The 25,703-nt window shown below is 42.6% G+C and overlaps 1 protein-coding gene and 1 long non-coding RNA gene across 5 annotated transcripts; one reads left to right on the plus strand and one right to left on the minus strand.

Annotated features, from left to right (window-relative positions):
- The first annotated feature begins 407 nt into the window (after positions 1–407).
- Positions 408–9,454, plus strand: LOC127652288 (4-galactosyl-N-acetylglucosaminide 3-alpha-L-fucosyltransferase 9-like). Its single transcript, XM_052138428.1, has 2 exons — positions 408–414; positions 8,212–9,454. The coding sequence occupies exons 1-2, from the start codon at positions 408–410 to the stop codon at positions 9,354–9,356; spliced, it is 1,152 nt and encodes a 383-aa protein (XP_051994388.1). The 3' UTR covers positions 9,357–9,454.
- A 5,012-nt stretch (positions 9,455–14,466) lies between these two features.
- On the minus strand, positions 14,467–18,433 carry LOC127653088 (uncharacterized). Of its 4 annotated transcripts, none has more exons than XR_007971776.1 (4): positions 18,204–18,433; positions 16,992–18,084; positions 15,752–16,864; positions 14,467–15,634 (listed from the first exon to the last, which is right to left on the minus strand). It is a non-coding gene; the product is annotated as an uncharacterized LOC127653088 (long non-coding RNA). The 4 variants fall into 4 exon arrangements; XR_007971774.1 differs by having other exon boundaries at positions 14,468–15,634; positions 15,752–17,270; positions 17,458–18,084; XR_007971775.1 differs by having other exon boundaries at positions 14,468–15,634; positions 15,752–16,856.
- Positions 18,434–25,703: the final 7,270 nt, after the last annotated feature.

The following is a 25,703-nucleotide window of genomic DNA, read 5'->3' on the forward strand; positions in this document are numbered from 1 at the left end:
GATTTACTGTAGTAATATTGTATTAAACATGACTAGTAACCACGACTGTAACCATGTTTTTTTATTTTTTATTGTATTTATTATTATTATTGGCAGAATGCAATTAACCATGTTTTTTTTTTTTGTTGCATTATATGCATTACTGTTGTATCCATATTGTAACTTGGTTTTAGTTATAGTAACCATATAATAATATCTATGGTTAATTTTGTGGTTTTATTTGTTGCGTATACTTACAAATTTTTAAAAAGTAAACAAAGCAGCCTAATTATTTTGGCCTAAAAGTACTTGGTATCGGATCGAAAAGAAAATAAGTGGTATCATCCCTATTACAATGTGTAACCGCCCAGCTGCGTGTGTGGACTGGTGACGGCACACAACATCCTCCGCTTGAACAGCACAGAACAATGACACGTAAGTTCTCATGTTGTTTTCTCTTTCCTCTGCAGAAATGTCGAGACCTTTTTAAACATGTACCCCGTACAGCGCTTTCCTCTTACAATTACCGTTCTTTACAAAAACGAACATCTTTATTTCACAAATATAAGGTCACCAAATATCTTCGCGAACACGACACACACCATCGTAAAGTGAAAGTGAAAGTTCACCGCACATTTTACAGCAACTTGGGATTCGCCTAAATATTCACTCTCAAATTCAATGATCTAAAAATGTCCAGACAAAATGGTTATAATCGAATTGTTGTTTGAAGTAATTGTTACGTATTTTGGTGGCAAAAATAAGAAACTTGAATAAACTAAATTAAGTTTATTTTCTACATCCTTGTGTTAAGTTAACATTGCGGTCTGATCCACCACCGTTAAATGAAGAAAAAACTATTCAAATTGAGACACTGAACTATTCTAACTGAATATGTTGATAGCCTACATTAGTCACTCTTGGTGTGAAAATTAAATTGGCCATATTGACTGTGGAATGTTGTTGAACGAATGAACGAGAGATGCCACCGTGCTCTCTTTCTTCTTGAGGCGTAATGTAAAACTAACCAAAACGAGCGATCCAGATGGAGAACAGCAACTTTAAGAAGTGAATGATATCAACGAAATAGCCTCGGACCATCGCTTCATTTCATCTACATACTTCGGTGAAGCACTGGAAACAAAACGGTCATCTCGACTCGGAAGTTTCGGAACATAAGCAACATGTTTTTTTTGGGTTTATATATATATATATATATATATATATATAGGCTATCAATTTGTCCAAATATACTTTAACCGCTAAGAATAAATGCTGATGCAAGTGAAAACACTGGAGACAGGAATTGAAAACAGGCGAATCGTGGAATACTTTCACGTTCAGGAAAAAGGTGGACTAAAAACTACCGTAAAAAAAACACAGAGAAACTCAAATATCGGTCAAAATAAAAGTTCTGTCAAAATATAAGCTCTGTTTAACTGGATTTGTAAAGCTCTATCAAAGTGCACACAAACTTGTGCAAAAAGGACGGGACAGTACAATAAATTACTAACAATGAACAGGAAAATAGGCACAGTGCAGCGCCGACCAGTACACAGTAGTGCAAAAAGATGACAGTTTCTAAAAAATGCCAAATGTAAACATAACATACAATGAGATAAGTGTTCTATGCATATAGCAGTTATTGAGGTAGCAGCCAGTTATAAAGTGACAATATTTAAAGTGCAACTCAGGACGTGTGTGTGTGTGTGTGTGTGTGTGTGTGTGTGTGTGTGTGTGTGTGTGTGTGTGTGTGTGTGTGTGTGTGTGTGTGTGTGTGTGTGATTTACGAGGACAATTTTGTAAGTTACAAATTAGTAATTACAAGGGTATTATGCTATAAATGTGATTTATGAGGACATTTCTAGTGTCCCCATAATTTAAATCGCTTAAAAATCATATTAAACAATGTTTTATTGAAAATGTAAAAATGCAGAAAGTTTTTTGTGAGGGTTAGGTTTAGGGGTAGGGTTAGGGTTAGGGTATAGAATCTATAGTTTGTACAGAATAAAAATCATTATGTCTATGGAAAGTCCTCATAATGATAGGTAGACCAACGTGTGTGTGTGTGTCAAACCAGTCTCTGAGTATTGAGGAGTTTGATGGCTTAGTGGGGAGAAGCTGTTACACAGTCTGGCCATGAGGGCCAGAATGCTTCGGTACCTCTTGCCAAACGGCAGGAGGGTGAGGAGTTCATGACCCCGGGGTCATCCACAATGCTGGTTGCTTTGCGGATACAGTGTTTTTTGTAAATGTCTTTGATGGAGGGAAGAGAGACCCTGTTGATCTTCTCAGCTGTCCTCACCTCTGCAGGGCAGGATGCTCTCAATAGTCCCTCTATAGTCAACTTTAAACAGCCATTTTTAAGGTAACTGACGAGTTTTGACTTTTACTTGAGATATTTCACACAAAAATGAAAATTATTTACCTTCATTCAGTTGCAAACCTGACTTTCTTATTTCTGTGGATATGAAAAGGAGATATTAGGGAGTTTCAATGCATCTTGCAGTTGATGGAGATTTGTGGGATGCACATCCAGGGTACAAAGCTCCTGTTCCACCACATCCCAAAGATGCTCTATTGGGTTGAGATCTGGTGACTGTGGGGGCCATTTTAGTACAGTGAACTCATTGTCATGTTCAAGAAACCAATTTGAAATGATTCGAGCTTTGTGACATGGTGCATTATCCTGCTGGAAGTAGCCTTCAGAGGATGGGTACATGGTAGCCATAAAGGGATGGACATGGTCAGAAACAATGCTCAGGTAGGCCGTGACATTTAAACGATGCCCAATTGGCACTAAGGGGCCTAAAGTGTGCCAAGAAAACATCCCCCACACCATTACACCACAACCACCAGCCTGCACAGTGGTAACAAGGCATGATGGTTCCATGTTCTCATTCTGTTTACGCCAAATTCTGACTCTACCATCTGAATGTCTCAACAGAAATCGAGACTCATCAGACCAGGCAACATTTTTCCAGTCTTTAACTGTCCAATTTTGGTGAGCTCTTGCAAATTGTAGCCTCTTTTTCCTATTTGTAGTGGAGATGAGTGGTACCCGGTGGGGTCTTCTGCTGTTGTAGCCCATCCGCCTCAAGGTTGTGTGTGTTGTGGCTTCACAAATGCTTTGCTGCATACCTCGGTTGTAAGGAGTGGTTATTTCAGGCAAAGTTGCGCTTTTATCAGCTTGAATCAGTCGGCCCATTCTCCTCTGACCTCTAGCATCAACAAGGCATTTTCGCCCACAGGACTGCCACATACTGGATGTTTTTCCCTTTTCACACCATTCTTTGTAAACCCTAGAAATGGTTATGCGTGAAAATCCCAGTAACTGAGCAGATTGTGAAATACTCAGACCGGCCCGTCTGGCACCAACAACCATGCCACGTTCAAAATTGCTTAAATCACCTTTCTTTCCCATTCTGACATTCAGTTTGGAGTTCAGGAGATTGTCTTGACCAGGACCACACCCCTAAATGCATTGAAGCAACTGCCATGTGATTGGTTGATTAGATCATTGCATTAATGAGAAATTGAACAGGTGTTCCTAATAATCCTTTAGGTGAGTGTATGTACAGTCACTTCAATGGGCCGTACTGCAGTTTAAAGTGTTTGTGGATCGTTCCGCAGACAAAATATTGGAAAAAATATATTTTCAAGGACACTCAGTAGACAAAAACTCCATACAACATGAGTTGTGAAAAATCACATGTGATCTAGGAGCTTTTTACAGCTTTATACCGTGTAATCCATTGATTCAAAAATCTAACATGGCGCTACTGTGAATAAGGTCAATAGACCAATCCTCTTGTTTACAAAAATATCAGCGTATGTGCAGTAAGTGGTGGTAGAAAGCCCACTGACACATACAAGGAATTTGTCTTGGTGACAAGAGTTCCCCTTCTGTCGCTCTCTCCACGTTGTGTCAGAGAAGCGACACTAGGGGTCTCTCTTGAGCGCCGATATTCACCTCTGGACTATGAAAAAAGGCCAATGAGAGTTGGCAACCAGTATTTGCATGTCCCGCCCCCGGACATATGGGTATTTAAGTGGCGCAAATACGGGAGTTCATTCAGAAAATTTCTTCGGAGCCGATGGTCGTGCATGAACTCTGCTGCGAGTTACACACCAAGTTCCTGTTTTAATCCTCTGACGCTCTGCATGCTGTTGGATTTGACGGCGCACAACAGCGGCTTTCTCATTTGTGCACGGCTGTGCATTTTTGCCCCTGGGCGCTTCGACAGCACAGACAACTCGAAAGAGTTATTCTAAAAGAGTAATTTTCGCTCTAAAAGAGCAAAAACACAGCGGCGTTGAACGTCCTTCTCAGGACGCGTCTTTTTAAAGACGATTTTCTGCCCTGGTGTAGTTTCTGGATGCGTTGATTCTCCCCACCTCTGACGGCCATAAAAACTGCCTTGCATTCCTGGGTTGCGATCACACGCAGGCAGCGTTTTTATGAATGGTCTACGTTTTCAGTGCGAGAACATAACCGCGGCAGCGTTGCAATCTCTGCTTTCTCTTGTAGTGATAGAGAGCCATTTCAGCCACCACCCGCGCCTCGCCTCCTTCCTACAGGATTGAGGCAGGCGCCGCGGGCGATGAAGAACGATCTGGGGAGAATAACGGGGCGCTTTCGCCGGGTAAATCCCCTCAAAACCTCCCGCCTCCCCGGCACGCTTGCCTGCTTCCTGCGAGCTCGGGATTAGTGCGGCCCGCTTAACGGCCTACCGTCCGGTCCCTCGAGCTCCCCGACATTGGATGATGACATCACCGCTGCATCGGAGAGCGTAACAGCAGCGTCGGATGCGGATAACTCGCCTGGGCCGCCACCTTTTGGGTCCCCGCCCAGTCTGAGCCTGACGCACGAAGGTCCGCTATGCTTCCCCGGGCTTAATTGATTCCGTGGGCATGTGCGCCGCTCACAGCCACGCCCCCCCGGATCCCTTCCCAGACGTGCATGACGAGCTGAGCAAGCCCAGCTTCCTCACTCCTCCGCTCTCGCTACCCTCGGTGGTAGAACTGTCCCAGACCGCTCCCCCCTGCACGCCATGATCCCCTCCTGCAAGTCCACCGGGCCAGGGCTCTCCAAAATCTGCACTTGGGTAGTCCTGTTCTTGATGTGCTGCAGGAACCGCACTCAAACAGGCGATGGCCACTCCGTGGTCCAGAAACGCAACGATGGACAGGCAGTACAGGAGGCAGACAAAGCACGCTTTCTCAAACGCCCAGCAGTCCTCAGTGGTGAAGAAATAGACAAAGGCTATTTTCAAAGGCAAACCTGCCGCCAGGGGCCATGCCCTGCCTGCTCGCCGAGGGCGTCCGCCTGCAGCTTTCAAGGAAGAAAGAAAGTGGTGCTCCGCCTCAACTAACAAGTGAGTGGGCCCAGCTCTCAGCCCCAGAATTTTTTTTGTTAAATTCTTTACACACTATAGAGCTATTTTCTTGTTGTCTCTGGGTCACATGGCCCGCAAATGCCGTTCTCACGGCACTCTGCTTTCAGGCCTCAACAGTCCCGGCTTCCCGGCGCGGTGCCCCCGCCCTCAGCCTCACGACTGTTCCCCGGCCGGCCGGTTCAGATGAGTTCAGAGGACGCCAGCATTAGACCTCCTCCTCAGTCACGAACCCGCCCCCTGCCGGGTGTGCGGAAGGTAAGCGCTTTGAGTTTGTTCTCAGCACCAGAGCCTCTGGGTGCCACGTTGGCCCCCAACGCCACGTTACCTGTCCCGCACCGCTGCGAAGCCCCGCCGGGTACATCCAAAAAACCCGTCCCCATGGTGCCCCTTGCACGGTGCTTAGAGGCGTGGCTTTCACTGCCCAACCCGTCGTGATGGCTGCACCGGACCATTCGACTTGGTTACGCAATTCAGCTTGCCAGGTCTCCGCCCCCCTTCGTGGGCGTTCGTTTCTCCACAGTGCACGACAGACACGTTCAGTCCCTGCGCAAAGAAATCGCCTCCCTTTTAATCAAGGACGCGATAGAGCCTGTCCCTCCAACCGAAACGAAGAAGGGTTTCTACAGCCCTTACTTCGTTGTACCCAAGAAAGGTGGCGGCTTACGACCGATCTTGGACTTGCGAGTTTTCAATCGGACCTTGTCCAAACTCCCATTCAAAATGCTCACCCAGAAACAAATTCTATCTGGCGTCCGGCATCTAGATTGGTTCGCAGCGATAGGCCTGAAGGACGCGTACTTCCACATCTCGATTCTCATTCGACGGCCAGGCGTATCAGTACATAGTCCTCCCCTTCGGCCTGACTCTGTCCCCTTGCGTCTTTACAAAGGTCGCAGAGGCGGTTCTGGCCACAATCCGAGGAGCTGGCATACGCATACTCAATTGCCTCGACGATTGGCTCATTCTGGCCTCGATGCACACACAGAGACCAGGTGCTCAAACACCTCGGCCGTTTGGGGTTTCAGGTCAACTGGGAAAAGAGCAAGCTCACCCCGGTCCAGAGCATCTCTTTTCTCGGTTTGGATTTAGACTCAGTCTCAATGACAGCACGTCTCTCCAACGAGCATGCTCAGTCAGTGCTGAAATGCCTCGCTTCCTTTAAGCCAGGCGCTGTGGTCCCTTTAAAACGTTTCCAGCTCCTGGGGCATATGGCATCCTCCGCGGCGGTCGCGCCGCTGGGGTTGATGCATATGAGACCACTTCAGCACTGGCTCCAGACTCGAGTCCCGAGACGAGCATGGCGCCACGGCACACACAACGTAAAAGTTACCACTGCCTGCCGCCAAGCCTTCAGACCCTGGACAGACCTCTGCTTTCTAAGGGCAGGAGTACCCTTGCAGCAGGTGTCCCGACGTGTTCTGGTTACGACCGACGCCTCCAAACTGGGTTGGGGCGCCGTGTGCAACGGGCGCGCAGCCACAGGCCGGTGGAACCGAGGCCCGCTGCGCTGGCACATCAACTACCTAGAGCTGCTGGCTGTTTCTCTTGCCCTGAAGAGGTTTCTTCCGTTAGTTCACGGCAAGCACGTCCTAGTCAGGACAGACAGCACCACGGTGGTGGCCTACATAAACCGCCAAGGCGGAGTACGCTCCCTCCACATGTCACAGCTCTCCCGTTGTCTCCTCCTTTGGAGCCAGCAGCAACTCAAGTCACTGCGCACCACTCACATCCCCGGCAACCTCAATGTGATAGCGGACGCGCTGTTAAGACAAAGCTTGCCCAGCGGAGAGTGGAGGCTCCATCCCCAGTCGGTTCAGCTGATTTGGGACAGGTTCGGCAAGGCCCAGGTAGACCTGTTTGCCTCCCAGGAAACCTCCCACTGCCCGCGCTGGTATGCCCTCACAGAGGCTCCCCTTGGGACAGATGCTCTGGCGCACAGCTGGCCCGCGGGGCTGCGCAAGTACGCTTTTCCCCCAGTGAGCCTTCTTGCACAGGTGCTATGCAAGGTCAGGGAGGATGAGGAGCAAGTCACTCTGGTGGCCTCCTACTGGCCCACCCGGACGTTGTTCTCGGATCTCACGCTCCTCACGACAGCCCCTCCCTGGCGAATTCCCCTGAGGAAGGATCTTCTTTCTCAGGGATGGGGCACGCTCTGGCATCCGCACCCAGACCTCTGGAACCTCCATGTCTGGCCCCTGGACGGGACGCGGAAGAGCTTGCCGGCCTACCACCGGCCGTCATAGACACTATCAACCAAGCCAGAGCCCCTTCGACCAGTCATCTTTACGCCCTAAAATGGCATCTGTACGCAGACTGGTGTTCTTCCCGGGGCTGGTAAGACCGGATTCAAATCATGTAGATGTCGCTCTCAAGATCATCTGCACCTAATTAAAGAGAGAGCCTTTTAAAGAGAGGAAACAAAACATACACAGAACACCCAACTCTGCACCATATCAATAACACAAAATCCTATTGGGACATAACACTCCCACCTCTAAAAATAAACATATACGTTGGTCAACTGTTAAACAAAAAGGAACAAGATGGTCTTTGTCTATTTAGGATTTCAATCTTGAAATTTGTCACAAGAATGTAAAAGACAATGTATTGTCAGATGCTCTGTCAAGTTCCCTTTTTTTTTTTGAAAGTTGACCAGTGTATACGTTTATTTTTAGGGGTGGGGGTGTTACGTCCTTATAGGATTTTGTGTTGTGTTTGTGTGGAAGCAACAAAGGAAGCAAGCTGTATCTACAAACTTTATTTTTTAAATTGTGATATTTATGAAACTATACTAAAGTGTTTTAATAATAATCTTTATTTTCCTTCTCCACAGGTTATCAGATATTATCTACTGAGTCCAATGACACTGATGGTTCTAAAGATGACAATGGGCGGGGTGTGGTTGGCTGGGCTCTGGGCTTGATTAAGAGCTACTGGAAACCTGTACTATTCATTTTGTCTGTTGGATTGAACATATTTTTGGGATATTATTTGAAAGATTTGAATAAAGAATCACCAAAATGTATACTTTCCAAAGTAATTAAAGAGAAGCCTCTGGAAAATGACACTATCCTGCTAATATGGTTGTGGCCATTTGGAAATCATTTTGACCTAAATTCCTGCAGTTCCAAATTTAATATTGACGGCTGCTACTTAACTGCAGATAGAGATCTCTACAGTAAGGCCCATGGAGTACTTATTAATCACAGAGACATTAAAACTGATCTGTCTAATTTACCCACACAACCACGGCCTTTCTTCCAGAAATGGATATGGATGCACTTCGAGTCTCCACAAAACACGAGACGACTTGAGGGTCTGGAGAACTTGTTTAATGTGACAATAAATTACCGGCGGGATGCTGACATTGTCCTTCGTGAGCAAATAATGTTTAAATCTGATGGTTCTGAAGATGAGATATTCCCACAAGTTCTGGACAAAAAGGACAAGTTAGTTTGCTGGATTGTGAGCAACTGGAATGACAACCACAAAAGGGTAAAATATTATAATGAGCTAAAACAGCACATCGACATTTATGCTCTTGGGCGGCATTTTGGAAAAGCAATAGGTGATGACGAATACAAGAAAACATTGACAAGATGTAAGTTCTATCTATCATTCGAGAACACAGATGGTCACTATGACTACATGACTGAAAAGCTGTTCAATCCGCTCAAACTAGGATCAGTCCCAGTGGCTCTTGGGGCTCCACGATACATATATGAACGCTTTGTGCCAAAAGATGCTTTCATTCACATAGACGATTTCTCCAGCCCTAAAGAACTAGCTGAACACCTGCTGTCATTGGACAAAAATGTTACAGAATACAAAAAGTATTTTCTTTGGCGAAAACATTTTGATATAAAGTCTGTTGATTATCCTGAAGAGCATGCATGCCGCACTTGTCAATATATACGTAACCATAAATATTATCAGGTTTTTGTAAACCTGAACAAATGGTACTTTGGTGGCATCTAAGATGGTGCCTAAATATCATAATGCCTTTTCTGTGACAGAATGATTTTGCTACTGACAAAAGACTGGATCAATGACAAACCACAAAATGCTCTTGTGATTGTTTCTGTAATCTATTTTTGAAGGTGAAAGGGGTAAATATTGTGCCATTGGTTTCCAAACAGTTTTTTTTTTATTTTTGTATGCTTTTGCCTAATGATTAAAATGCTAAATAAAAACTTGTCATAATAAACTTTCTCCTTTTTCATGATGTCGTTATTTCAATATGTATTAAAATATTTGGGTTACTTTAATGTTATTTGTTTGTACATCATGTTACTTGGAAACCACAATGTTACATTAATTGTTAGGTAAGCAATCTCAGTGTATGTCATTCTGCTTTAAGCAGATATCAACACAGTCACCAAACAGGCTAAATGTCTTGTCCAGGTGGTGGATGTGGCCTAAAATTGAAAACATTGAATCAAAAGAATAAAGAAGAGGTTAAAGGTTAATTCACCCCATAGAAGAAATTAATAATATTCTACCTAACACAGCACTTTGTGTTCAGCAGAAGAAAAAAGTACTATGAGTTTGAGGATAAATAAATGATAATCAAATTTACATATTTGGTTGAACTATCATCTAAAAGTCACAGTAACGTATCAGAATCAGAATCAGCTTTATTGCCATCGCTCTGTCCCACGTGCAGCTTTGGGACTCTCTGATCACTGTCTGGTTCATCTTCTCCCGACCTACAGGCAGAAATTAAAATCAACAAAGCCAGTTGTAAGGACTATAAGGAGATGGACCACTGAAGCAGGGCTGGAACTACAAGCCTGCTTCGATTGCACTGATAGGAGTGTTTTTGAAGCTGCAGCTACAGACCTGGACGAGCTCACAGATACTGTTACATCATACATCAGTTTCTGTGAGGATATGTGCATCCCTACTAGGACATTTTTGTCATTCAACAATGATAAACCATGGTTCACAGGGAAACTCAGACAGCTTCGTCATGCCAAAGAGGAGGCTTACAGGGGTGGGGATAGAGTCTTGTATAATCAGGCCAGGAACACACTGAATAAGGAAATCAGAGTGGCTAAAAGAAGCTACTCCGAGAAGCTGAAAAGCAAGTTTTCAGCTAACGACCCTGCATCAGAGTGGAGTGGCCTGAAACAACTTACTAATTACAGGACTCCTACCCCCAACCCTGTGGCGGACCAACGACTGGCTGACGACCTGAATGTGTTTTACTGCAGATTTGAAAGGCCCGATTTCACACCCCACATGCACTCGGACCTTCATTTCACACAACCATTAACACCTCCTGCAACCCCCCTCCTCCCCCTCCTGCTACACTACCTGCACTCAAGATCTGTGAGGACGATGTGTGCCCTGTCTTTCGGAAGCAAAGGACAAGGAATTCTCCAGGACCAGATGGCATCTCACCAGCTTGCCTTCGTTCCTGTGCAAACCAACTGGCCCCCATCTTCACTCAGATCTTCAACAGATCACTGGAGCAGTGTGAAGTCCCATGCTGCTTCAAACGCTCAGTTATTATCCCCGTCCCTAAGAAACCTAAAATCACAGGACTTAATGACTACAGACCTGTCGCCCTGACATCTGTGGTCATGAAGTCATTTGAGAGACTGGTGTTGGCCCACCTGAAGGACATCACTGGACCCTTTCTGGACCCCCTTCAATTTGCTTATCGAGCAAACAGGTCTGTGGATGATGCAGTCAACATGGGTTTGCATCATGTCCTGCAACATCTGGACAGACCGGGGACATACGTAAGGATCCTTTTTGTGGACTTCAGCTCGGCTTTCAACACAATCATACCAGATAGACTAAGTTAAACCAACTCCCTGTTCCCACCTCTACCTGTCAGTGGATTACCAGCTTTCTGACGGACAGGCAGCAGCTTGTGAGGCAGGGAAAATTCACTTCCACCACCTGTACCATCAGCACTGGTGCCCCCGAGGGATGTGTGCACTCCCCACTTCTCTTCTCCCTGTACACCAATGACTGCACCACCAAGGACCCCTCTGTCAAGCTCCTGAAGTTTGCAGAAGACACCACTGTCATCGGCCTCATCCGAGATGATGATGAGTCTGCATATAGAAAGGAGGTTGAACGGCTGGCTTTCTGGTGCAGTCAAAACAACCTGGAGATGAACACGCTCAAAACAGTGGAGATGATTGTGGACTTTAGGAGGAACACCCCAACATTGTCCCCCCTCACCATTCTAAACAGCACTGTGGCAGCAGTGGAGTCATTCAGGTTCCTGGGCACTACCATCTCACAGGACCTGAAGTGGGAGATACACATCGACTCCATTGTGAAAAAGACCCAGCAGAGGTTGTACTTCCTTCGCCAGCTGAGGAAGTTCAACCTGCCACAGGTGCTGCTGAAACAGTTCTACTCAGCAGTCACTGAGTCTGTCCTCTGCACTTCAATAACTGTCTGGTTTGGTGCAGCTACGAAATCAGACATCAGAAGACTACAAAGGACAGTTCGGTCTGCTGAGAGGATTATTGGTTGCCCCCTGCCCCCCCTTCAAGAACTATACACTTCCAGATTGAGGAAAAAGGCTGGTAAAATCACTCTGGACCCCACTCACCCTGCCCACTACCTTTTTGAACTGTTGCCTTCTGGCCGGCGCTTCAGAGCTCTGAACACCAGAACCGTCAGACACAGGAACAGTTTTTTCCCTCAGGCCATCCATCTAATGAACAATTAAAACTGCCCCATTGAGCAATAATTATGTGCAATACACAGTTTAATTTTAATAATATAATTTATATTATCCAACATATCCACTTCTGCCATTACTTACATTGCTCTGTACATAATATACAGGTTTTTGTTCTTTATATAACAGATTGTATTAGATTTGCACTACGTGTGTGTATGTGGGTATGTATGAAGGTGAGTGTATGTACGTATATGTATAATTATTTATTTTGTGTTCTTTTTTGTTTTTAATTACCTATGTCTTGCTGCTGTTTTTGGTATTGTTTGTATTGTTGTTGACTGGAAGCTCCTGTCACCTAGACAAATCTACTAAATCATAACATCTACTAGCATTATGTTAATGTTTTACTAGAAGTTTGCTAATCAAAAGCCATATAACAAAGTACAGAATCTTTAACTGAGAAAGTGTGATATCTCACAATTAGCTATGAATGTATCACATATACAGGCGAAACTCGAAAAATTAGAATATCGTGCAAAAGTTCATTAATTTCAGTAATTCAACTTAAAAGGTGAAACTAATATATTATATAGACTCATTACAAGCAAAGTAAGATATTTCAAGCCTTTATTTGATATAATTTTGATGATTATGGCTTACAGCTTATGAAAACCCCAAATTCAGACTCTCAGAAAATTACAATATTACATGAAATCAATAAAAAAAAAAGGATTTTAAATACAGAAATGTCGGCCCTCTGAAAAGTATAATCATGCATATGTACTCAGTAATTGGTTTGGGCCCCTTTTGCATTAATTACTGCCTCAATGCGGCGTGGCATGGATGCTATCAGCCTGTGGCACTGCTGAGGTGTTATGGAAGACCAAGATGCTTCAATAGCGGCCTTCAGCTCTTCTGCATTGTTTGGTCTCTTGTCTCTCATCTTTCTCTTAGCAATGCCCCATAGATTCTCTATGGGGTTCAGGTCAGGCGAGTTTGCTGGCCAATCAAGCACAGTAATACCATGGTCATTGAACCAGGTTTTGGTACTTTTGGCAGTGTGGGCAGGTGCCAAGTCCTGCTGGAAAATGAAGTCAGCATCTCCATAAAGCTTGTCTGCTGAAGGAAGCATGAAGTGCTCTAAAATGTCCCGGTAGACGGCTGCGTTGACTCTGGACTTAATAAAGCACAGTGGACCAACACCAGCCGATGACATGGCTCCCCAAACCAACACAGACTGTGGAAACTTCAAACTGGACTTCAAGCATCTTGGATTGTGTGCCTCTCCATTCTTCCTCCAGACTCTGGGACCTTGGTTTCCAAATGAGATGCAAAATTTTCTCTCATCAGAAAAGAGGACTTTGGACCACTGAGCAACAGACCAGTTCTTTTTTTCTTTAGCCCAGGTAAGACGTTTGACATTTGAAGCCCATGTCCAGGACCCGTCTGTGTGTGGTGGCTCTTGATGCAGTAACTCCAGCCTCAGTCCACTCCTTGTGAAGCTCCCCACACATTTGAATGGCCTTTTCCTGACAATCCTCTCCAGGCTACGGTCATCCCTGCTGCTTGTGCACCTTTTTCTTCCACACTTTTCCCTTCCACTTAACTTTCTATTAATGTGCTTTGATACAGCACTTTGAGAACATCCAACTTCTTTTGCAATTACCTTTTGAGGCTTTCCCTCCTTGTGGAGGGTGTCAATGATGGTTTTCTGCACAACTGTCAGGTCAGCAGTCTTCCCCATGATTGTGAATTCAACTGAACCAGACTGAGAGACCATTTAAAGGCTCAGGAACCCTTTGCAGGTGTTTAGCTGATTAGAGTGTGACACTTTGAGCCTACAATACTGAACCTTTTCACAATATTCAAATTTTCTGAGATTCTGAATTTGGGGTTTTCATAAGCTGTAAGCCATAATCATCAAAATTATATCAAATAAAGGCTTGAAATATCTTACTTTGCTTGTAATGAGTCTATATAATATATTAGTTTCACCTTTTAAGTTGAATTACTGAAATTAATGAACTTTTGCACGATATTCTAATTTTTCGAGTTTCACCTGTATATCAGATATCAAAACAAGTATTATGAAAGTCTTGTCATTTGAAAATGCTAACTTCAAAATAAGCTGTCAAATAAATTTCTTATCTTTATTTATTCTTTAGAAATACTTGCTTTTTCTTTAGTTTGTTCTCCAACAGTGATGCTGAGATCAATTTAAAGATTTGACATCAATAGAAAGACATCTACTGTACGTTTCACAATGCCTGAAAACGCATTATCAAAGGATTAATGAATACGTAAATAAATACAAAAATGGTTAATTGTACAATGGTCCAATGGGCCTGAATGGGACATGACTTATTGATGACAATTACAGTTTTTTTCAATTGTTTAAGCACAATTTTGAAAACAGGGCCCGGTTTGTCAAAACAGTACACACAATTAGCACAACCCTAAACCAAAGTAGCACAACACTTCAGATAATTTGCAAAATGGAACAATTTTGTCAAAACTATACACTACTTCATAAAAAGAATATTTTGTTACCATACGAAACACACACATTTCATATGACTTCAGTCTTTTTGAACCAGTTACACACTGCTGTTGCTAACCTAAAACACTTTTAGCAAGTCTAATTGTCAGTGATTAGAGTACTGTAAATGAAGTACACAGAGAAAGTACAACTATACAAATACTACACAAGACCAATGCTGCAGACTGAGGAAAATATAATTTATTTCTCTCCATATACCCAAATCAGTCAACATGGAGAATCACAACAAAACATGTCCCAGTTTTCATGCTACTACAGTAGTGTGCATAACACTGTTAGCTCAGCAAACAACATACAAACGTAAAATACTCTATCCAGTACAGGTTACAATTACAGTAAATAACAAACAACATAAAAAAATAATCTGAAAAAAACTGTCAATATTGTACAGACAATACTACAGTAAACATACTACACATCATCTCTTCGCCTAGCTGGATCTGGCCAGAGAATTTCATCAACATCACAAGCAATATCGTTATTAGCAAGACAACGAATGGATGTCGAATCCATCCTTGCACAGCTGCGGCGTCGACTTGGTCACAGGCGTCCTCCATGGCCTGAATGAGGGGTACCTGAGCCTGGGGCTGGAGATCGTAAACCTTCCACAGCCATGCAGAGAAAAACTCTTCGATAGGGTTTAGAAACAGAGAGTATGGTGGAAGGTATAGTACTGTCAACTGTGGATGGTGTTGAAACCAGTTCTGGACCAAAGCGGAGTGGAGGAATGACACATTGTCCCAGATGACCGTGTATTGCATCTGGTGCATTTCATTACCTGCTGTGACGATGTGGTGCAATCAGTCCAAAAATGTGAGGTGTGTTGTAAGGGCCCATTTTGGCATGACAGAGGACAACCCCATGCTGTGAAATGGCAGCGCAAAGGGTGATGTTACCCCCACGTTGCCCTGGGACATTGATTATAGCCCTGTGGCCAATGATATTTCTGCCTCTCCTTCTTGCTTTTGTGAGGTTGAACCCTGCCTCATCAATATATATGAATACATGCAGGATTTCCTCAGCATCCATCTGCAAAACTCTCTGAAATGCAGTGAAAGACAAGATTGTGTAGTTCAGGATAGGTCTAGTATACAATCAATGTAAAAAAGTCATGTGTGCAGTATGCAACATCACAGTGCTAAAGTTAACAACACAAACCTCCACATACTCATGCCGCAGCCGTTTGACCCTCTCTAAATTCCGCTCAAAAAGGCACTCGATAAAGTTGTTTCATTTGAACCTGATGTCTTTTCAGTGTTGACAGACCTGATGGACATTATTGAAAATGGCATGGTTACCGATAATGTTGGCTTGTAGTTCTCAGAGCCTGATAGCATTTTTGGCCAAAACCATGTTTACAGTTTTTCTCGATTGTTTACACACATTTTCTGAAAGAATGCCTCATATTCTCAGAACTCTACACACAAATCAAAACACACACACAAAATGGGCAAAACCCCTCAATTCTCCTGCAAAATGAAACTTTACATTCAAAACAATGTTATTTCTTCTCAAAATGGTATTTTGTTTTCAAATGACACACACAAACCATCATATGAATAGACATTTATAAGAACCAGTTGAACACTGATGTGCTCAATGTAAAACACTATGATGAATGGAAAACACTTCTCCATTCATCATAATGACTCAGGCCTTTTTTTTTTGTTCAGTATTACACTTACTACAGAGAGTACATACATAAGTGTGTTGTAAAATATTTGAGAATATTGTTTTATACTCAGAACACACAAATACACGGTAACAAATACATTTTATTTTTCCCACAAAAACAATGTACACAGTGTACATCCCATTCCCAACACAGAAAAAAATTCCTCAATAGGATTGAGGAATGGAGAATATGGAGGGAGATAAACAACTAAAAAGCGTGGGTGGGCAGTGAACCAGTTACGAACCAGAGCAGCCCTGTGGAAACTTACGTTGTCCCAAATGACAACGTACCTGAGCTGCTCTGGGCCATCTACCTGATCTGGTGGAATGAGTGTGTTGTGTAGGGTGTCCAGGAATGTGTTCAGATGGGCGGTGTTGTAGGGGCCAAGGGTAGCATGGTGATGGATGACGCTGTGGTGGGTAATCGCTGCACACATTGTGATGTTCCCTCCGCGCTGGCCAGGGACTTCAACAATGGCACGCTGGCCGATGATATTCCTTCCCCTCTTTCGTCTTTTTGTGAGGTTGAACCCAACCTCATCAATGAAGACTGGTGCTCCACTGCAGCCACCTCTAGCTCAAGGACTCTCTGAAACACTCATGACAATATCAGAAATAGACATGAGTGGTCACTATTGTGAAGCACAATCATTATGATTACAATACTGAAATATGTATAATTTACTGTATACAGTGGAGTGTATGCAACAATTGTGGGACTCACTTGCACATAGTTATATCGCAATTCTTTGACTCTTTCTAAATTGTGTTCAAATGGCACCCTGTAGACCTGCTTCATCCTGAGATGATTTCTGCGCAAGACACGGTCCAGTGTTGATAAGCTTACCCTAGCAATATTTTGAAATATGTCATTGTTTTCTATTATTTTTCTTTGTATTTGCTGTAATGTTATGGCGTTGTTTTCTAGGACCATGTTTATGATTTCAGTTTCCTGTTAGACAGAACATGTTCCCGACCACCTTGTGTTGGTAATCTTTCAGTTCTGCCAAACAAATAGTAAAATACTGTAAATACAAAGTAGGTATACATTTCCTAAATACTAGAAACATACTTTACAGTATTTTTACAGTCCTACAGAACAGTCCACAGGCAATACTGTACTACTGTACTCATTGAGTACTGTATTGATATGCAGTACTGCAATTTTCTAGTGAGAGTAGATTTCTTACCTATTCTCATTTCGGAAAGTCCGGATGATGGATGCTACAGTGTACCTGCTCAGATTTGGCTGTACTCTTTGCCCAGCCTCCCTCATTGTTAGACCATGGTTGACCACATGATCAACCAAAGTGGCTCGGATCTCAGAGATTACAGTCCTTGGCCTTCCTCGTCCTCGTCCTCCTCTTACTCTGCCTCTGTTTCCAATGTTGGCATACATTGCTCCATTGAATAGCTCACCTGTTGCCCTTTTATGCTAAAGCTCTGAATGCTAATTGTAAAACTGTGTGACGGGTGTTTGCCCTTGTGATGAGTCAGTGTGCATATTTGAATGGCAGTGTGTTCCTTGTGAAAACAAGATATTTTCTGCATGAAAATTGTGCCAAAAGCAGAGAATTGTGTGTAGTGTTTTGAAAAAAGTGTGTTTTAGAACTGCAATTTAAGTTTAAAGCAGGAATTGTGCTTGTAGTTTAGCAGAATTGGTTCAGGGGGTTGGTGAATGAGTTACATGTTGCGGTCATTGTGTCTCAAGTACCAGAATGTGTGTGTAAACAATTGAGAAAAACTGTATTATATCTCTCTCTTGTTCTTGCGTGAATATGGGCCCCCTTCCTCCTTGTCGTTCCCGACCCTCAATCCTGTGTAGAGAATAATACATGTAACTTACTGCACAATGTCACAGGAAGGGGTATCACAAGTGCTGATATGGTGCATACAATAAGCGGCTGATTACTGTAACTGTAGACAGATCTTTTACCTGTTTTCCTGTCGAAAAGTCCTTATGACAGATGCCACTGTATATCTGCTAAGATTTGGTTGAACTCTCAGTCCAGCCTCCCTCAGCGTCAATCCGTGGTTCACAACATGGTCCACTAGTGTTGCACGAATGCCATTTGATAAGTTTGGTCCTCTTCTTATTTGTGCACGTTCTCCTCCTGCTTCAGGTCTGCCTCTGCCTCTGCGTACTCCTCGCCTCTGCCTCTGCGTACTCCTCCCCTCTGCCTCTGCGTACTCCTCCCCTCTGCCTCTGCGTACTCCTCCCCTCTGCCTCTGCGTACTCCTCCTCTCACCCTCACTCTTCTTCTGTCTCCTCCCATTTTGGTTGAAGGCAGGTGAACTTACCTGCTGCATTTTTATAGTGCTTAAACCTGATTGGTGTGTCTACAATTTAGCAATCATGTGTTTGTGCACCTGATGGCTGTTTAACAGATTGGCTCATAGGTGTGGTAATTTAACAGTCAGTGCTTTGGAATTGCAAGGAAGTGACATCGTGATATACTTCTGTGTCTGATGTATACAAGTGTGTTTAGTGTTTTGCAAATCACTGTGTGTAATGTTTTGCAAATAGTGTGAAGCTGACAATGTGCTTACAGTTGTGCAAATCTAGCCTTGTGTTTTGCTCCTTGAGTGTAAGGTTTTGCTAATTGTGGGAAAAGTTAAATTTTAGTGTGTAAGCAGTCGTAAAAAACTTTAAGAACATTTAGCTAAAACAATCTTCATTAAAAATGGTCTTTAATGCATGAAAGTAATTTTTTTAAAATATATAAATAAGTTATTTCTGTGAATTCACTCAAGTTATTTTCATATGTATAAAGGTTATAATAATGTTTAAAAGCCATTGCGATTACACAATATCAGGCAAACGGTTACACCCTGGGGACTCAATTTCACATGTTGCCTCATAGCACAGATTAGAGTTTTTTCGATCTATAAAACTGCATAACCGCCTACGTGACTCAATGGAAACGTAACATGTAACTCTTTGTCAGACTAAACTCTGACCTGCTGTCAAAATAAGTGCTCGATTACAATGTGTAACCGCCCAACTTTGTGTGTGTGTGTGTGTGTGTGTGTGTGTGTGTGTGCGTGCGTGCGTGCGTGCGTGTGTGTGTTGCTCAATCAGTCGCCTAATAAGAGTGAAATACTAGCATATAATTTTGAAACATGTACTTTCCTCTTACAATTGCCCTGTTCTTGATAAAAACGAACATCTTTATTTCACAATTATAAGGTCACCAGATATCTTCGTGAAGACGACACACACCATCATAAAGTGAAAGTTCTTCACACATTTTACAGCAACTTGGGATTTGCCTAAATATTCATTCTCAAATTCAATGATCTAAAAATGTCCAGACAAAATGGTTATAATCAAATTGTTGTTTGAAGTAATTGTTACTTGTATTGTCGTGGAAAATCACGATTAATCTCTCTCTAAGTTGTAAGAAAACTCTCGGAGTCTTGAGTTCCAGATGCCAAAGTTGTAGTTTTTTGAACACCAACAAACTTGAGACCGGTCAGCTGTCTGTTCTGACTCTCTTAGTCCAAAACCTCCTCTTCTATACAGTTTGTTATTTGGCATTACCTCATTTCTGCGCCCCTTCGTTATTTTTGTAACCAATGGATACTATTTGCCACCATTATCTCACAGAGCCTTTTGATAACTTTTTACTGGTAGAAACTTGGCTTTAGTCTATCTTCAAGGTCCTTAGTCTCATTATTTTGTTACAGCTGGGTGCTTTTTGTGGCCTCTGCAGCATCAACACATTTAGTAACCTCATATGCTCTCTCCTGGGTCACACAAAGGCCAGGAAACTCATATAAGTATTTTGATATAAAAACATACTAGAATATTGAAAAATATACTATAGTATTTTGGGGCAAAAATAAGAAACTTGAAAAAACTAAACTAAGTTTACTTTCTACATTCTTGTGTTAAGTTAACATTGCGGTCTGATCGTGCACACAGTTTCCAGGCTGACTACTTTTTGCCCCAAACTAAAGTCAGGTGAGATTTCAGGACACCCTTTATTTTATATTCTAACAAATATATGTAAATAGTGTAATATTTTGTGATCTCTCTCTCTCAAATTCAAATTCAAATGAGCTTTATTGGCATGACTTGTGCAGTATTGCCAAAGCATTGGCCATTACATGAGAAATGAACAAAATAATAAAAACAATTAAAAAAAAAAAAACTGTACACACATTCAGACATGTTAAGATATAAGAATATTTCGGACTTTAGTTTTGTCCGCTGGCTGACTCTCTTAGTTTGTGGCAAGCTGCTACATATTTTGCTGCTGTTGTGATCAAGCTGGAGTTTTCTCCCAAAATATGTCTTAATTTTTCAGGATTTGGTAATGCCATAAAATTTGGTGCTATTTGTTGTAATTGTGTAAAGTAGACAGATCGGATGTTGTGATAGTGATCACAGTGCAGCAGGAAGTGTTCTTCGGTCTCCAACAGTGAACAGTCTCTGCTCTCGCGGCTGCCATCTCTGTCTGTGCCGTCCTCTCTCTATAGCCAGACAGTGATCACTCAGTCTGTACTTGTTTAGTGTCTTTCTCACTTTATACTCTTTCACACAGCTCCTGCTGGTTTGTCTTTTCAGGTGTAAATAGAGTTCCATCTTCTTTTGGGATTTAGTGGCAGCTCTCCAATTGTATAATTGGGTTGGGCCAGATTTTGCTGTGCTGGTTTGGATGTAGTTTCAGCACCAGCTGTGAAAGGGTGCTCCTGTGCAGGTTCTGCTCCTATCACTGCAGGGCTTCAGCCTGGTATGAGCTCGGATCACTGCATTTTAGGAGCTTGTAGAATTTCAGATCTCTTTTTTTGGATACTGATTAGTAAGAGGTATTGTCCTAATTCAGCTTTGGTGTCGCTCTGTTTACTTTTAGGATGCTTTTACAAATTTGCATATGCAGAGTTTCGATTTCTTCTTTTTCCCATTTAGTAAAATCTTGGGATTTTAGGGGTCCCCATACCTCGCTGCTTTACAGAGCAACTGGTTGGATTCTTGCTTTAAGGATTTTTAGCCAGGTATTAATTGGAATTTCACTTTGAATTGTATTTTTTAATCATGTAGAAGACTCTCATTGCTTTTGCCTTCAGTTCAGTCACAGCCAGATTGAAGTTTCTTGTTGAACAGGTATCCCAGATAAGTATTTCGTGGGTGTGCTGGAGGACTTGGTTTCCTGCTCTGAAGTTGTATTTATTTTCCCTACTCCTGGTTTCCTTTAAGATTATTTTTTCAAATTGCATATGGATGCTTATTGGTGAAATATATTGGTAATGTCACTTATTGCCAGATTTATGCCTACTTTATTTTGTGGATATGTGTTCATTATAAATTTGTCCAATAATAATTTTATAGTTTGACTTTCTATTGCACTTTGATCATTTTCTTTGCTGTTTTTGTCCACATGTATGATTGTTGCAGCTTTAGTAAATGACAGAGCTGTCTGCGTGATTCATTGGGTTGAGTTGGTTTTAGATACAGTGTAATTTTACAGTGGTCTGACAGAGGTGTTTGTGGACTGACTGTGAATGCTCTGAGATGCACTGTGTCAATGTCTGTAATGAAATAATCTACAGTACTGTTACCCAGACAGGAATTGAAGGTATAACAGCCAAAAGAGTCTCCCCGTATGTGACCGTTCACTATATACAGGCCCAGCGATTGACAGAGCTCTAGTAGGCTTTTCCCACTGTTGTTTGTGAATTTGTTGTAATTATTTTGGAGGTGGTATGAGGTCAGAGGGTGGCTTGTGTTTGTAATATATTTGTCTTCCTGTGTGTTGTCAAAATCTGGTTCATTTCCAGTTCTGGCATTTAAATCTCCACACATTATCACATTTCCTTTTGTCTGGAAATGGCAGATCTCATCTTGCAGGATGGAGAAGGTGTCTTCATTGTAATAGGGAGATTCAGCCGGAGGTAAATATGTAGCACACAAGAATATGTAACGGTCTGTGGAGACAATATCTTTTTGGATTTTTAACCAAATGTAACATTTTCCTATTTGTATAGATTTGATTGAATCTATGAGTTCTGTTCTGTATCATATCAGCATTCCCTCTGAGACTCTGCCCTGAGTCACCCTTCTTAGTTGATGGTAGAACTATTTCTCTAAATCCAATTGGGCAGCCATTGGACAAATCTCTTACACGCCATGTTTCTTGCACTATTATAATGTCTCTATAATGAATTTCTTTTATGAAGTCTGAATGTTGGCTATTAACACCAAAAATGGAGGACCTCAATCCTTGAATATTCCAACATGTGATTTTTAAGGAGTATGAGCCCATTAATTAATTGCTTTTGTTATTTCAAAAACAAGACAAACAGTATGTTGTTGAATTGACAGATCAAGAAGAAAATATTAAATTTGAGGTTTCTCAGAATCTCTTTTAAAATAAATGTATAAATAAAAAAAAACACACACACACATACACATACATGTTCTCTCTCTCTCTCTCTCTCTCTCTCTCTCTCTCTCTGTCATCCATCCATCATTTAGCAGCTGATGCTTGAGTTTAGTGTGAGCGCGTGCAAGAAGCGCATTTTTATTGAATTTACAATGTTACTCATGTATAAACCTTCATAAAGCTGTTAATCCGAAATGCAAATGCCGTTATTCTGCCTTTGTAAGTGAGCATGGCGCTAACACTGTCACTCCTGTTTATAAACGACCAAGCTGTCAGCATTGCAATTTGCAAGCGTGCAAGGTTGGAGCATCTTTTGACACCTTTCAAATTGTGACGCTTATTTTACATCACCTTTGACATTAATTGTAAAGCTTACAGAACTACTCAGCTGCAGAGTTACACAGAATCTTTATGTATGGCCTCCTTCTGCTTCCTCACCGTTGAGAACTGCCGGGCAAAGTCTCCAACATTGTTGCCAAACAGCCCAACCTGGGGGATGGAGGTGTTAAGGAAACGCACCTTGTCAGCCTCTCGCAACTCGACCAGGTTGAGCCTGAGGTGGCGTTCCTGGACCACCAGGGTTGACATCGCCTGCCCGAGAGCCCGCGCCGTGACTTTCATTGCCCGGAGTTCAGCCGAGCGCAGGTCCTGCATTAGACCCGGGTCAGGACTTCCCTTGTGTAGTTCTCTGAGTGCCTTGGCTTGGTGCACCTTGCAGAGTGCCATGGCATGCAAGGTGGAAGCGGCATGTCCAGTGGTGCTGTAGGCCTTAGCCGTCAGGGACGACGTCAGCCTACAGGTCCTGGAAGGGAGCCTCGGACAGTTCCACCAGGGGGAGGCACTTTGCGGGCATAAGTGCACCGCGACTGCTTGGTCCACCTGGGAATTGCCGGGTAGCCCTTTGCCACCATGCCATCGAGGGTAGTGAGAGTGGAGGAGCACACGGATCGTGTGCATGCAGTGAAAGGTGCTTGCCACGAGCGTGTGAGCTCATCATGCACCTCCAGGAAGAAAGGAACAGGGGCGGAGTGTGGCCATGAGCGACGCTCTGGTCCCAGGAACCAATCGTCGAGTCGCAAGGGTTCTGGGGGCGGAGGATTCCACTTCAGACCGACACAAGCATTGCGACTGAGCCACCGCACACGGCCAAGTCCTCAGCGTCAGACATGACGAACCCGCTCTCTCTCATCGTCGTCAGGCGCCCTGAACGAGATCGAGGTGTGAGGTGTGTTTTTGTAGGCAATTAGTATTTATAACATATTCAAATTCATTTTGATGGTAATGTGAAGGACAAATAAACACAGCATTGTCACCATGCCAAATACATAAGTCATTGGTCTATACTCAATCTTATGTTACCTTTGCCGCTCTTTTTCAGCCACTTCACAAAAATTTGCTAGCCTATTAGTTTAATGAGTTCGGTTTAGCTATAAAGCACAGCCTACATAATGTAACGCCACTGCCTTGTCTTAATATAGTGTATTAAGTTGTCTAATATAGTTGTCACTAGTTATGACAACTTACCGTCTTAATATAACTTACTTAATATAACTTTTAAAAAAAAATGACCTCAATTTCTTTGTGGTTAGCCTTCATATCATCGTCTCTTTCTCCCAAGTCCAACTGTTGCTGTCATTATTTTATCGCTGCGCCGTTTTGTGGTCCATTCTGATTAACGCGACTGCTCATTTGAACTTATCGCGGCCCATTCGGCACGTTTCGCGGCCAACACACCGGCCTGCTCGGTTCTCCCAATGGCCAATCCCCCTATGATCGGCCCACTGGGAAAATGCCCGGTATGCCAGATTACCAGTCCAGTCCTGCTTGAAAGGTACTCCTTACTGTGCTTGCTTAATCCTGATATGCCATGCACAGGAAAGGAATCTGCTGCTCATGCCATCCAATGAACAGGATATTTGGATTGTAATTCAGAAAAAAATATTACATGTTGATATAGTCACAGTTAGTGATTAATGACGTCGGTACCATCTTGTTATTGTCTCATCTTAGTCATGGAAAAAAGGTCGTTGAAGAACATTTTTCATCATAGTGTTCGTTAATGAAATTAACACTACTTTTTCTAACTCGCCCTAGGCTGTTGGTCCGATTTGCACAAAAATTGGTCTGCATCATCTAGAGGCACTCACGACAAAAAGTTATTCACAGAAATTCAGTTTTTCTATTCTTTTCGAATGGCGCTTCAACAAAGAGCACGCCAAAATGGACATGAGGGTATATGTCCTTAATGCTTTAGCGTATTCATATCAAACTTATTAGTTGTCATAGGCACCATGACTCGAGGGTGCCTGCTCAGTTTTGGAACAGTGTTGGTATAACTCTTGAACGCTTTTGCCGAAAATAACGAAAATTGTCTCTTTAGATCAAGTGCTACATACCAAGTCGAACAATACCACATTTTCCTATGTCGGCCATTTTGGAGGTCGGCCATTTCTAATTTTGTCATAAAATGCTGTATTTTACGAAAGACTTGGCGTATCATTTTCAAACTTGGTAAGTGTCTTTGGCTCTATGCTCTGAAGGGACTCAAAAAGTTTCGGGACAGTGCCACCTTGTGGTCAAAAATGATAATGCTATTTCTAAAAATGCTAATAGATATATTGACTCCTATTGCCTACTGTAATGAGACTGGATAGATTCTGTGGTTCATGCAGAGAACAATGATACCAATTATGTCAAGATCGAGCAAATTTCCTGTCCACCATTTTTAAATGTTTTGAAAACATACTTTTTCGAACTCCTCTAGACTGTTTTTCCGATTTGCAACTTCTTCTTCAACTCTTTATAGTTTGTTTTCTTAAAGTTTTTCACTATTTTTCTAAAAGAACAAAATGCCAGAACATACAATAATTAATGTGACAATTACCTTTATTTTTCCATAAACCTGGTAGTATAGTATATTTTAATATTCTAGTATGTTTTTATATATCATTCAATATTTTAGTATGTTTTTATATATCAAAATACTTATATGAGTTTCCAGGCCTTTGAGTGAGCCAGGAGAGAGCATATGAGGTTACTAAAAGTGT

This window comes from Xyrauchen texanus, chromosome 12 (genome assembly GCF_025860055.1).
Source record: "Xyrauchen texanus isolate HMW12.3.18 chromosome 12, RBS_HiC_50CHRs, whole genome shotgun sequence".
Taxonomy (NCBI): domain Eukaryota; kingdom Metazoa; phylum Chordata; class Actinopteri; order Cypriniformes; family Catostomidae; genus Xyrauchen; species Xyrauchen texanus.